The sequence below is a fragment of the Acipenser ruthenus genome, chromosome 7, assembly GCF_902713425.1.
Source record: "Acipenser ruthenus chromosome 7, fAciRut3.2 maternal haplotype, whole genome shotgun sequence".
In the NCBI taxonomy this organism is placed as follows: domain Eukaryota; kingdom Metazoa; phylum Chordata; class Actinopteri; order Acipenseriformes; family Acipenseridae; genus Acipenser; species Acipenser ruthenus.
The window spans coordinates 24,317,625-24,330,586 of NC_081195.1; the positions used below are offsets into that span (position 1 = coordinate 24,317,625).

The 12,962-nt window shown below is 37.9% G+C and overlaps 1 protein-coding gene and 1 long non-coding RNA gene across 3 annotated transcripts; one reads left to right on the plus strand and one right to left on the minus strand.

The window, feature by feature from the left end:
* Positions 1 to 1,446: 1,446 nt before the first annotated feature.
* On the minus strand, positions 1,447 to 12,430 carry LOC117415982 (U1 small nuclear ribonucleoprotein 70 kDa-like). Its single transcript, XM_034026980.2, has 6 exons — positions 12,297 to 12,430; positions 4,748 to 4,770; positions 3,584 to 3,619; positions 2,664 to 2,691; positions 2,113 to 2,256; positions 1,447 to 1,759 (listed from the first exon to the last, which is right to left on the minus strand). The coding sequence occupies exons 3-6, from the start codon at positions 3,595 to 3,597 to the stop codon at positions 1,631 to 1,633; spliced, it is 315 nt and encodes a 104-aa protein (XP_033882871.1). The 5' UTR covers positions 3,598 to 3,619; positions 4,748 to 4,770; positions 12,297 to 12,430; the 3' UTR covers positions 1,447 to 1,630.
* On the plus strand, positions 6,617 to 10,786 carry LOC117415985 (uncharacterized). 2 transcript variants are annotated; one of them, XR_004546498.3, is made up of 4 exons: positions 6,617 to 6,755; positions 9,071 to 9,287; positions 9,735 to 10,409; positions 10,627 to 10,786. It is a non-coding gene; the product is annotated as an uncharacterized LOC117415985 (long non-coding RNA). The 2 variants fall into 2 exon arrangements; XR_009329097.1 differs by lacking the exon at positions 6,617 to 6,755 and having other exon boundaries at positions 9,039 to 9,287.
* Positions 12,431 to 12,962: the final 532 nt, after the last annotated feature.

The following is a 12,962-nucleotide window of genomic DNA, read 5'->3' on the forward strand; positions in this document are numbered from 1 at the left end:
TCCAAGATGATCGCTTTTCTCGCTAGTTCTTGTATTACTGGCTGCTCGGATATAATATATATTAGAGTGGTTGTTTTGCATATACAGGGATGGGGATAAGACTCCCATTGATTACCGGTTCCTGATTTTGAGCCATTCCTGATTTTGCTATGAGTTTAACACGCCTGAGTTTCCCACCTCTACACTGTGGCCAATCAAATTCGTATTCCACTAAAACCTGGAATGGGCAAAATTGCTATCCAGCCTTGTTTCCATCCTATATATATATATATATATATATATATATATATATATATATATATATATGCGGGTATGATTTTTACGTTGCATTTGTTATACATTAGCACCTTACAATTCCTCATGCTGCCCCTCCTGTGGCATTCTTAAATCAATTCATCTTTATACATACACCACCCTCCCCCTCGTTCTGCACGCGTGGCACGCACGGTGTCTTCTCACTGGCGCGTGAAGCCCTATACTGCTTTTAAACAATTAGTTCAAATCCTGTTCGGTGCAATAATACGTTTTATTTACTAATATTACTGAAATAACAATAAAAAAGTATATGTACCAAATAAAGTGCTCCGGAATCAAAATGGAATGATTAAATAAACAGTACCGATGCTGTATAACCCTACAAGATTCGCAGCGTTTGCGTACAACGTGAAAAACGGCAGTTCAGTCCCAGGTTCAAATATATTGCACGCAATAACTGCTATTTAATCTACTTTAGTACTGCGCCCTGTGTTTTGTACAGATTTACTGTAATTGTGACAAATCATTAACCGGTTGGTTGATGGGTGATCTGCAATTAACTGTAATCACCTCACTACAAAAAAGACATCATTGTACAGAGCTATGAGGACAATTTAAAATAATCCAATCTCTTCAGCCTAGAAAAAAATGAATGGAAGGGGGGACTTGGTTGAAGTCTTTAAAATCATAAATGGTCTAGATAAAGTGAACCCAAGACACGACTTCAGATTCAGCACAGAGAGAAACAAGAGGGCGTGAATGGAAGCCGAGTATAGGTAAGTTTAGAGCAGAAGGGAGGAAGCACTTTTTTATTCAGTTATGAATGAATGGACTAGCCCTCCAGGTGAAGCAGTAGGATCCAAAACACTGGGAACATTTAAAACAATTAAATTAGGGGGTTGGGGGAGGTCAATCACTCCGTATGGATTACTCTATACTTGGCAGTAACAGATTCATGTGTAACGAAACGCGCTTCAAACACAAACCACGTGGTTCAGAATGTAACCCCCCCCCCCCCCCCTTGCTCGCCCCCAGACGGCAGCATTAGGAAGATATATATGCATGTTGAAATTCCCAACCCTATTCATTAAAGGGTATGATCTTGATAACTAATATAGTGTAAATGATAGCTGTGGGTGTACTCGGATAGTGTGCAGGTTATTGAAATAAATCCACAAGTCTGATCAAATGTAAGTGGTTCCCATGACGTAGTCTTTATTAGTGTAACCAATTACAAGCCAGAGATCAAGCGTAGGTAGGAAACCATGAACTAGGAAGACACCTTTAACAAATGAACAAGTTCAAAAATGAAAAACAAGCAAACATAATGATGGCATACAGATGGTTCAAGTGTGCAGAACTGAGCTGTTTAAATTCAAGCTGCAAAGTGCTGTTTCTGCAGGTCTACAATGGGCTGGATTAAGCTCTGCACTGAAAGGGGTAGACTTGCTTTGCATCCTTTTCTTTTTTCCTTGTTCTTCTGTTCCTCGAGTCCAGCTTTAGGCTGAAAGACAGGAGAGGGATGCATGAAGTACCCGTGTCCAAGAACACTGGTTTAAAACATCATCCGTGCAGATTTTAATTTGGAAGCACATTGCAGACCAGTCCTGAATTATCTATCGAAACAACTGAAGGAAGAGGAACAGAGCAGTTGAGGGCTTTGCGCTCCTGTGAAGTTGTATTCATTTTATGACTCACTGATTTTTTTTAAGAACACTGCATCGCTGACGTGTATTCTGAAGTATAAAAAAGCTGCATCTCCCTGTTGCAAGTCAGTTTAAGTCACAATGGGCAAGACAGCTGATCTAATCCCTCATCCCATGACACAGGTTTGTCTCTCTGATTTGGTTTCCTTACCTTTCCTTCCCCACCACTGCCTGACGAGCTGGAGCTGGAACTAGGGTCGCCCTCGCCCTCTTCCTTGTCCTTGTCCTTGTCCTTGTCCTGGCCCATGTCCTTGTCCTTGTCCTTTTCCTTGTCCTTGCCCTTGCCCATGTCCTTCTGCAGACAGATTAGGAAGAGTCAGGGTGCAGTTCATATTATCTTACATCAGCGGTACTCACTCGTGTTAATCAATTCCAAACAGAGACCTTGTTCAAAGCGGGTCTATAACTACTCAATTGAACACCTAGGTTCAGACCTGGTTGGAATTAAGGCTGTGGGCTGCTCAAGTCAGTAACTCTGGAAATGGCTGGAACTGGAATAGATTGAAAGCGAGCCAGCAGCACATATAGTCATTATTTTAGATACATTTTCGTTTATATATTTAACAGAATCTGCCCAAGTTAATCTACTAAAGATCCAATAAAGTCATTTTCCTTCGTGTTTTATTCTTTAAAGTGTAATATGCAGCTCTTTCGAATAAAAAGCTGCTGCTTCTATCTGGTAGCTCAACAGTGTGTCTTTACCATTCTTTGTCTTCTGCTCTCCTTTGCCCTGAAAGACAGAACAGGGATATATATGAAGTACCAGCAGTTAAAGGGAATATAGTCTATGCTATTACCAGAACAGATTTCATTTGCAAGCCAGAGCCATTCCTTAACAATGCATATAGAATATGGTATAGGATGCTGAACCAGACAAGCTGAGATCCACTCCACGAGACAGGGATCAACATGCATGCTGAAAGCAGCAGGAACTTCACAATCGTCATTGTGTGCCAAGTGGATAAAACATTTCCAGTCATATCGGATTACATCAGATAAAGAGTCATGACTGTGATCAGGGTACGGATCCAAAGGGTTTGGGTTCATGAGAGTCTGCTGTTAGTCTATGATAGTGACAAGAGCAAGAACCAAACCATTTCATGCATGCGTTCCACCTTCTGTTTTTCAAACACAACCAAGCCGCTTTTGGCATGGTCTAGTCTTTAGTCATTAGCCTAACCTTCCCTGGCTTCAAAAACATTTTCAATGGGTTCAGCTTTTCATTGCTAATAGATTGTTTTGTGATTGTTCTGAAAAGGCTCTGGTTTGAATCACTGTATAAATCCAGCAGCACTTGCTGATACATATTAAAATGCTTCCTAAGACATTTCCTGGTCTTCTGTATCCCCTTCAGTCACTCTGTGTATAATTATACCATGTTATGTTTCCTGTCTATCAATCTATTTTATAATGCAAAATGTTATTTGTTCAAAGTTTTGGCAGAGGCAACTTCTCAAACTCCACAGAGTTTACACAAACCGTTTTACAATTTCTATAAAATGTAATAAAAAAAAAAAAGTGACCGAAGGGGATATTTATCACTAATGAGATACTTATTACTCACTTTTACATTTTTGTTAAAAGGAAAGGAAACCTATTAACTGAATGAGATGTGTGCTTACCTTTGTGCAGTCATCGCTGTATGAGTCACATGCGTCCTGTGGACAAAACACATTTTGCATGTCAAGGAAGATCTCTTTGAATGTAAGTCTTATATATAGGAATTCTCACTGAGTCAACACTTTTATTACACATCTTTGATCTGCTGAAACGTTCCAAATGAATTTCATGAAACAGCTGTGCAGCTTTAATCTGTAAAACAGATGTGCAGCTTTAATCTGTAAAACAGCTGTGCAGCTTCAATCTGTAAAACAGCTGTGCAGCTTCAATCTGTAAAACAGCTGTATAGCTTCACTTGCTAAGGTTTTGTAGGTGTTAAAATCACACTGTCACGGTTTAACCCTTTCAGCCCTGGCAGGAATTCAAGGGCCCGCCTTATCTTGGCGCTGCTTTGAGTTCTTCAAGTACCGACAGGACTTTAAAGTCCCATTTACCAAAATATATGTAAATATTTATTTTTTAAAAAAGTGTTTATTACTCAATAAATGATATAACTTAATTTCACATTCTTCAGCTCGACAATAATAATTCAGGACTGAAGGGGTTAAATGCAATGGGCCCAACACAACACACTTCAAAGGCATGTAACAGCAGGTTTGGAGGACAATGAGAACAATGCAATACTGCTGCAGCAAAACCTAGAACCCAGAACCCAGAACCTAGAACCCAGAACCTAGAACCCAGAACCCCTGAGAATGATTGCAAAGCTAGATTAGGAAGTGTACAGCTGTGGCCAAACTTTTTGCATCACCAAAAATTTTATCATTGAGAAATAATTAAAACAAAATAAATAAATCTTTGATTTAACATCATGTAAGCAAAGAAACTACAAAATAATATCACAAAAGTCTACCAGTACCCATAATAGTAGTACAGTATGTCATGCTAGATTTGTAAATGTCACATTTTTCCATTTGTGTCAGTTTTTCATTAAGTAAAATGGGAAACTACAAAGCGGTATGTAATTCAATATGTAAACGTAGGCCTAGCATTATTCAGCTAGCGAAATGGTAATACAATTCTCCCAAACAGCCATGCACCCATTTAAACTAATAGCTTGCGTTCAAACTTAGTAAAAGGGAGGTTGCTGCTATTTTAGTGTCAGCTGCAAATAAGCGTTGTTACTATTTCCACACAAACCACACAAACAGCACGGGCTCACTTACCTTTCCCTTCTTGTCCTTCTTGTCTAGGGTGCAAACAGAGACAGATCACAGCTTGGTACATTATATATGCATGCATTTTACACAATCATAGCTCACCACCAATATTTCTCAATCTGTATTGAGCAGCCTCATACCTTTCTCTATGTCACCACACTGTAAAAAAAATGCTGTATTTTTGGTGGGATTAACCTTAATTTTTACATACATTTTTCAGTTTTTTAATTAAATGCAAAACATTTCAATATTACTGCAAAATACTTTTTTTAAAAATATGTACTATTAATTTACGGAAATATACACTGAAAAACATGTGCGTATGTAATTTGCTTACAAAATGATAAATTCCGTTAAATTAAAGAAGGTAACTTTTTAAAAAAAAGCACAAGCTGTATTTATAACGACACAAACTTTAATGTTAATGTATGTAACTGTTATTTAAAAAACTGTAAATTACTGCTAAATTAATTATTTAACAGGCTTATCTGAGTTGAATTAAATAATGAAAAAAGCTAAAAGTGTTTACTTTTTAATGTCGTTCAAATTTGTTAAAAGAGTTGTGCTGTAGTTTTCTTCCTAAAATAATAGGCCTACTTAATTTCAATGACTGGAAATAAACAAGAAAAGCTGCACATTTCAAACTCAATTTCCGGAGGCCATCTGTAGCCTACGCTTTTTGTTCCACCCAAGTCCTCAATGACTTAATTTGATTAATTATTCAATTAGCTAGATACATTTAACACCTATACAGAGTACTCTCCCAGTCCACAGGTAAAGAGTGTATTGGGTTCATTTAAATGTGAGAATGTTTCTTGCATAAAAACAATGTAAAGATCTAAAAGATCTCCTTGCACATCTCGGAACGCACATGACAGAAGGTCAGAAAGTAAATTGCCCTTTCAGTGGTTGCAACAGAACTTTTAAAGTTAAGTCATCCTTCAGTGCACACATTTCTAGACAGCACAGGAATTGGTCTTTAGAACAAGTATCCCCTGCATGGATTTTAAATCCCTCACACCAAAACCCCTTAAGTGTGACCAGTGAAAATGACGCAACAGATCATTGTGTTGATGATAGCTTGGCTGTTGAGTTACCAGACAATGTTACAGACTTGTATCTTAGAAATCTTTGTATGTTCTATATGAAACTACAGGCCAAATGTCTTCTTCCATCGTCTACTGTTAAGATGATTGTAGAGGAAATGAATCATTTAAATGAACTTGGACAGTTACACGTTCAGAAGCATCTAGAGTTAACCCTAAGAAATGACACTTCATTATCGGAGTCGGATATTTATGGGGTTGTAAGGAAACTCAAGAAATATGATTTACATGCAACATGCAGCGCTTCTCTTTCTACAACACATGCCAGACAGCAATATTTCCACAAGCACTTTAACTCTGTACATCCACAACGTGTGTATTTAGGTGACAACAGATGACAACAGAAAGGCCAAGTATGCACAGTACATTCCCTTGAAAGAGACTTTACAGACTTTGCTTAAAAACCCTGCTGTATTACAAGAGTGTGTCAAGTCTACAAACGATGACGCAGCATGTAATGTTTTGTGTGACATATATGATGGATCTGTTTTTAAATCAAATGTACTTTTTCAGGAGTCGGACTTAACACTGAAGCTGATTTTGTACCAAGATGCATTTGAGGTAGTTAACCCATTGGGATCTGCAAGGAAAAAGCACAAAATACTAGGCGTGTACTTGACTTTGGCAAATTTTGACCTTCACTTTCGGTCAAACATTGATCAAATGCAACTTGTACTCTTGTGTAATGAGAAAGATTTAAAATACTTTGAACATGACATCGTTTTCTCCAAAATGCTTTCTGATTTGAGAGATTTAGAAGTAAATGGACTGGTAATTTCCTCTGAACATGTTTTCAAGGCAACACTTCTGTATTGTAGGTGACAATTTGGGATCCCACTGCATTGGTGGTTTTACAGAAAACTTCAGCACTAGTCAGTACTTCTGCAGATACTGCCTTATAAAGAGAGGTAAGGACAATCTCAGTGAGGTTGGTGCTGTACGTACCGTTGAAAGTTACAAACAGGCAGTGAAACATATGCAAGATAGTGATGTCTGTGAAACTGAAGGAGTCAAATTGAACTCTGTTCAATTCACTGAAATATTTTCATGTTTGTCAGCCAGGGTTACCCCCTTGCTTGGGTCATGATCTATTTGAGGGTGTTGTTTCCTATGATCTGGCTCTGTACTTATGATTTCCATTACATGAGAGTAGATGTTAAAACTTCATGCTGATTTGAACTCGGCTCTCGCCAAGATAAGCACCAACTAAGACGTAGCTTTACAGTAAACTAATGTGATCCATATGTGTCTCCATCCATTTTCGTTTCCTTCCATATGATGATGTAGATATCCTTCTGTCTGGTGTTAATGGCTGAAGTGTAATGCTGGCTCCAGGGATCAGCTTATTTTGCCTCCCTGGCACATCAGCACACACAGTGGCTGCGATGCTGGCTCCGGGGATCAACCACAGTGCGGCCTCCCCAGCGCATCAGCATGACAACCGTCTGGATTGAGCTAAGTAGGGTACATCTCTGGGGTTTTCAAGTGGGCACCTTCCATCCTCAGTGTTTCGTCGACTAGCCTACCACACCTCAAGAGGGCTCGACGGTGATTCTGGCGTCCCAGCATCACCCCCCTCCGTCCCCCACTCAACTCAGCCCAGCTTACTTACCTGTACATCAGCGTTTCTTTCTTTCTATTGTGCTTGAGATCCCCAGCCAGAATCTTTCCGTCTCAACCACAGCCAGTTGCTGCTCCTCTCTGCTGCTTCAGATAAGTTCTTCACTGTGCGACACAACTCTTGGCCACTGAATCCGACATCTCTGAGAAACCGGGTTGTAGAGTGTGCCACAAATCCTCGACAACCCACTTCCACTGGGTAAACCCGAACTCTCCATCCTCACTGTTCCGCTTCAGTGGCTAGTACTTCAAAGTACTTCATCAAGCAAAGGAAATGGTTCTCTTATCCACAACTAAATAGGAGGATTTCACAGTTCCGTTATCTGGAATCTGATGCCAACACAAAACCTTGTGAGGTTAGTACAAAGGGTGATCGGATTGGTGGTCACAGCACAAAACTGGTGTCTTCTTAGACTTTTGCCAATCATCATGGGTGACAAAATATCTGATGATCAAGACAATGTGTGGCAGCTTACAATGCAGCTTAAAGAAATTGTTGAGTTAGTTTGTGCTCCAAAGATTTCTGTGGCTCAAGTAACTTTCCTTGATATCCTTATCCAGGAGTATCTGGAAACAAGAAGGGAACTGTTTCCTGTTCAGAATTTGAAACCAAAGCATCACTACGTCCGACAGTATCCTGCTTTAATTCTTAAATTCGGTCCTCTTATCCGATTGTGGTCAATGAGGTTTGAGAGCAAGCACTCTTATTTTAAGAGATGTGTATGTCGCTTTCAGAACTTTAAACATGTGTGTCAAACACTTGCTGAAAGCCATCAGCTTCTGTAAGCATATCTTAATTCAGGTTCCTTCTTTGCACCCGTTTTGCAAGTTAAGGATGGTTCTCCATTCCATATACAGTTATACAGTGACGCAGTACGTGACGCCCTGAGAGCCTGCGACTTGAGTGAGATGGATGTTATGTCTACAGAGATTCAATTTAAGGGGACTGTTTATAGAAAAGGCCTCTTATTTGCTGGTCAAAATGAGAGTTCATTAGTCTTTGGAGAAATTGAATTTGTGTTAATCCAGGGAAACAACTTATTATTCTTTCTTGTAGCTCTTCACGATTCTTCATTTTTACCACAGTTGGGTGTGTATGCCTTAGAAACTGCAAGCAGGTGCATACAGTGTATAAATGCTGAACATCTTCCTGATTTTTATGCATTACCTGCTTATAACACATGTGGGAGGAAAGTAATTTCTTTGCAGCATAGTGTTGCATAAAACACCTTTCAACTGAGACATTTCACCCTTGTTGGGAGCCTTACACCTATTTTAATTTGTCTGTGTCCAATTCAGAAAGTGTTTTTTTTTTTAATTAGTATATGCTAGTTAGATGTATATTGATGGAAAAACGCAAAACATTTGTTACTTGCTGTTTTATGTTTGCATGAAAAGTTTTAATGTCTGTGGCCTTAAGTATGTCTGGGAGGCACCCACTAAATGGCATAACCAAACATTTGAAATATAAATTGGTAGAAAATCATATAAAATGTAAACAGCTAATATGTTTACTTATTACAGAATAGATATTTTTCAATCAAAATGCAGACAGTAATATACCCCACACACACTTGCTTCTGTATTTTACTTTAATTGACAGATGGAACAGGAAAGCACTGGGGATTCTGTTTTAAACTCCCACATTAGTTCTGTGTTGCCAAACCTCACCACCTGTGTGCTCAATTCTGTTTTGGACACACTCAAAAACCTGGGTGTAGAAACCCTGGATGATTTCAGATTTGTAAAAGATGATGATCTCCTGATGGTCCTCAAGCCAATAGAAGTTTGAAAACTCCTAGCCAGCTTTACAGTCACGTGTGAGTATATTACAGTTCAGTCAATTGTCTTCAAGTGCTTAATTGGCAGTAAACCTATTTCTTTATTTTATATATACATATATATATTGTGTATATATACATACATAAAACCTGTATTTTGTATTTTGTCTCTTGCTTATATCATTGTGTATACTTTTATTTAGAATTGTTGAATGAGAGAAAATAATGTGGCAATTACATCACAATCCTTTAACAAATGACAGAAATGTTTACTGTTTGAATGTACATACATTGCTTATTGCTAATTTAATTAATAAAAAGCCGGTTAAAATTAACTAATTGTGTATTACGGACAAACTTAACCAATTACAAAACCTCTAAGATAATTTTGTAAGTTTAAAAAAATCTGGAATGTGTGTGGGGGGGTGGAAAACAAAAACAACAAAAAAATGAAATAACTTAATGTTTTTTTCTGTAATTCTGAAGGTGAAACCACGATTTCCAGCAGTCTGTGCTCATCCAGAACAGAGACCTCAACAGTCTCCAGCCCAGGGTGCTCTTTTGCACAGAGTTGTATCGAGTTGGATGAATCACTTTCACCTTTGGAAGCTGACTGGTTCCTTCGGTTTTGAGATACCATGGGAAAAACTCCCTACTGACCTCCTTTACAAGTTAGAAAGGCAAGAAAGGCCATCGCCAAAGCAAAGCAGAGAAATGATACGACTCATTTATTAATGAAGTCACGGGTCTGCAAGAGGCCTTCAAAGAAACATCTTGCAGATATAGCAAGAAGAATTGTGGCAAAATATCCTAAATCTTTGCAGAATGTTATCGAAGGCCACATATTTGGCAGTGGATATGATTCCTTGGTAAAACAGCTGCAGAGCAGATAATGTGAAGTGTACACAGTTTTCTACCCCCAAAAGACAGTTTCAACACAGTAGTGGGAGCGACACGGAAGAAGTTCCTGCAAAGGAACAAGCTTTACCTCAAGACACTTACGGTTGCATAAACTGGGATCCCGAGCACCTGCCAATCACAGAGACACTTACAAGCCAAAAACAGCAACAAGAAGAAATGAAAACCATGTTCAGAGAAAGAAACTGGGATCAAAGTGTTAGTTGGGCTGTGGCAGCTCTGGGCTTGCAGTGCAAAAAATAGGTATGGCTTTGACGTATGTACCGGAGGACACATGCTTTGTCTCATCCCTCATGAGTGGCACGGAGTAGTTGAATTGGTAATTCCAAATTAGGGTGAAAAGAGGGAGAACAAAAACTGCCGGTTATTTAGAAAATATATATATATATATATATATATATACATATACTTTTTTTTTTAAATCTAAGCCTGTTTCATTTTTTTTTTCTCTTTTATACAGGTTTTCAGTCACCAGCATGTCAACTGCAGCACAAAGCAGCTTCTCCACATTTGACTCCTAGGCCGGGACCTGATCAAAACTTTGACGACCCGCCAATCACACTTTACAAAACAGAATGTTCTCGCTTCACAGGTGTTTCTTTTTTTTTTTTTTTATCGGGTCCCAGCCCTAGCCTGCTCAATCAAAAAACAGCAGTTTGAACACTACTTAAAAACAAAAACATCTGTTGTGCTACTGACTCCACTATTACGGCTGTGAAAGAACCATGGACTTGTTTGTGAGAACTGTCAGAGTCCAACAAGGCCTGGATCAACATTATTGCGGAAAACACTTGGTATCTGTTAATAGTTGATTTGTCTGTAGAAATATGCTAAGAGAAAGTGAGGGCACAGTTCGGTAGCCAGTTTTAGTATATTTAATATGGTTTTATTGTTTTACTGTGTACTAGGCTTACCATTGTTGGTATCCTAGCAGCTGGTATGTTAACATTTAAAATAACTCAGCTTGAGGAGTGATTGAGCATTTTTTGTTAATTCCTGCATTTTCGAAAAGGTTGTATAGGGGCTCCATGACACAGAAGCTATCATGCCTAATAAATATGTATATTTTGTATTTGCTCAGTAAAATGCTCAATGAAAAGTTGTAATAAAATTCTGAAAGCTTAAGGAATACTTGTTAATGTTTTTCATTATTTATTTTCTGCTGTTTAACACTTAGTGTAAATTAACTAATAATTAAGCACATATTTGAGCTTTTACAAATCGTACAGACACTATAACCTGAAAATGAATGTATTCCATAGTAAAATGACTAAACTTAACATTAATTATAACATGTATAAACCATCATTCCACAGTAGAAAACTGCTAATTTAAAGTGTATAACCTATTTATTAATGAAGATTGAAGTAAAATGAAAGGGAAGAAACATTTTACAGTTTATCAATTAATTAACAATATAAGTATGTAAAACTAGGGTGAGGTAATGTTATATTAATGTTTTTTAAAGCAAATTTTACGAAGTTTTGCAGTAGAATCACGGAGAATTATATTTATTAGGTTTTTTTACAGTACATTTACGGTTGTAAACTGTAGTGTTTCAATGAAAATAACCATTTATTTTACAAATGAAACCATAATTCAATTTACGGTTCGGATTATTATTTTACAGTTCACCGTGCAGCTCGGCTGCCAGACAATTACCGTAAAATTACGTTTTTTTGTTTTTTTTTACAGTGCACTCGTGTTATTGTCACATTGCTATTTATATACAGTGTTAATCGTGAATAAGAACACATCGTAAGTTAAAGCAGGTGTGGTCGTACACAATGCTGACAGACCGGACACCGCTGCCGTGCACCGGGGCTGGAGTGACTCACAATCCAATAGCGTATGCGAATGATCTAATGTACTTCATTCCATTCGAGTTTACAAGACCCAGCACTCTAAAAGCATACCTGATGCAAAATATTATGCATCAATTTCCATAGAAATATATGTTAAAATACATGCTTAAGATTATAAAAAAGACCATCATTAAATAAACTAAAACAACTCGTCTATTTTAAATGCGCAATGACAGCTAATGAAAATGGCTTGTCTTGCCTCTTTGCTCTACGATGGGATTATTTTACAGTATATATTTAGTATATGAATGTATATCATTTTTACCGTCCATTTTGAGGCAGTCTTCTCCGGTGATTCTCTTGGACAGTTTAAGCGCTCGGTTTGCTGTGTTTATTCTTATTCTCAACAGCTGTTTTGCAGCGGCTCTCTTATATGGCTGCAGCAATGGGTGTGAATCTTACATATGAACAGGTAAACAGGTTTAGTTACCCTCCCTGTTCTGTTAATTGTTTTCACACACTCCCAACCCCAGAGCATTGAAAGATTTAAAAAAAAAAAAAAAACACTGATGAATACGCCTAAAAACATACCAAAGTCAAGATTATAAACGACTTAATTATTACTGTGACAATGAGTTGTGAAATAACACATTATTATTTATTTCTTAGCCGACGCCCTTATCCAGGGCGACTTACAATTGTTACAAGATATCACATTATTTTTACATACAATTACCCATTTATACAGTTGGGTTTTTACTGGAGCAATCTAGGTAAAGTACCTTGATCAAGGGTACACATGCGACAATTGGTCTAAAATGGCGTTTGTATGTGCGTGCTTTCACATTATTATATTCATATAGAATAGATCTATTAATTGCCAGGTAGATTATAGGGGCTTTGGTGGAGCGTTTTGCAATAATCTACAGATGTCCAGTTTTCTTTTTAACCCGTTCAACATTGCCTAAAACGAAGACAAGTAAATTGGACG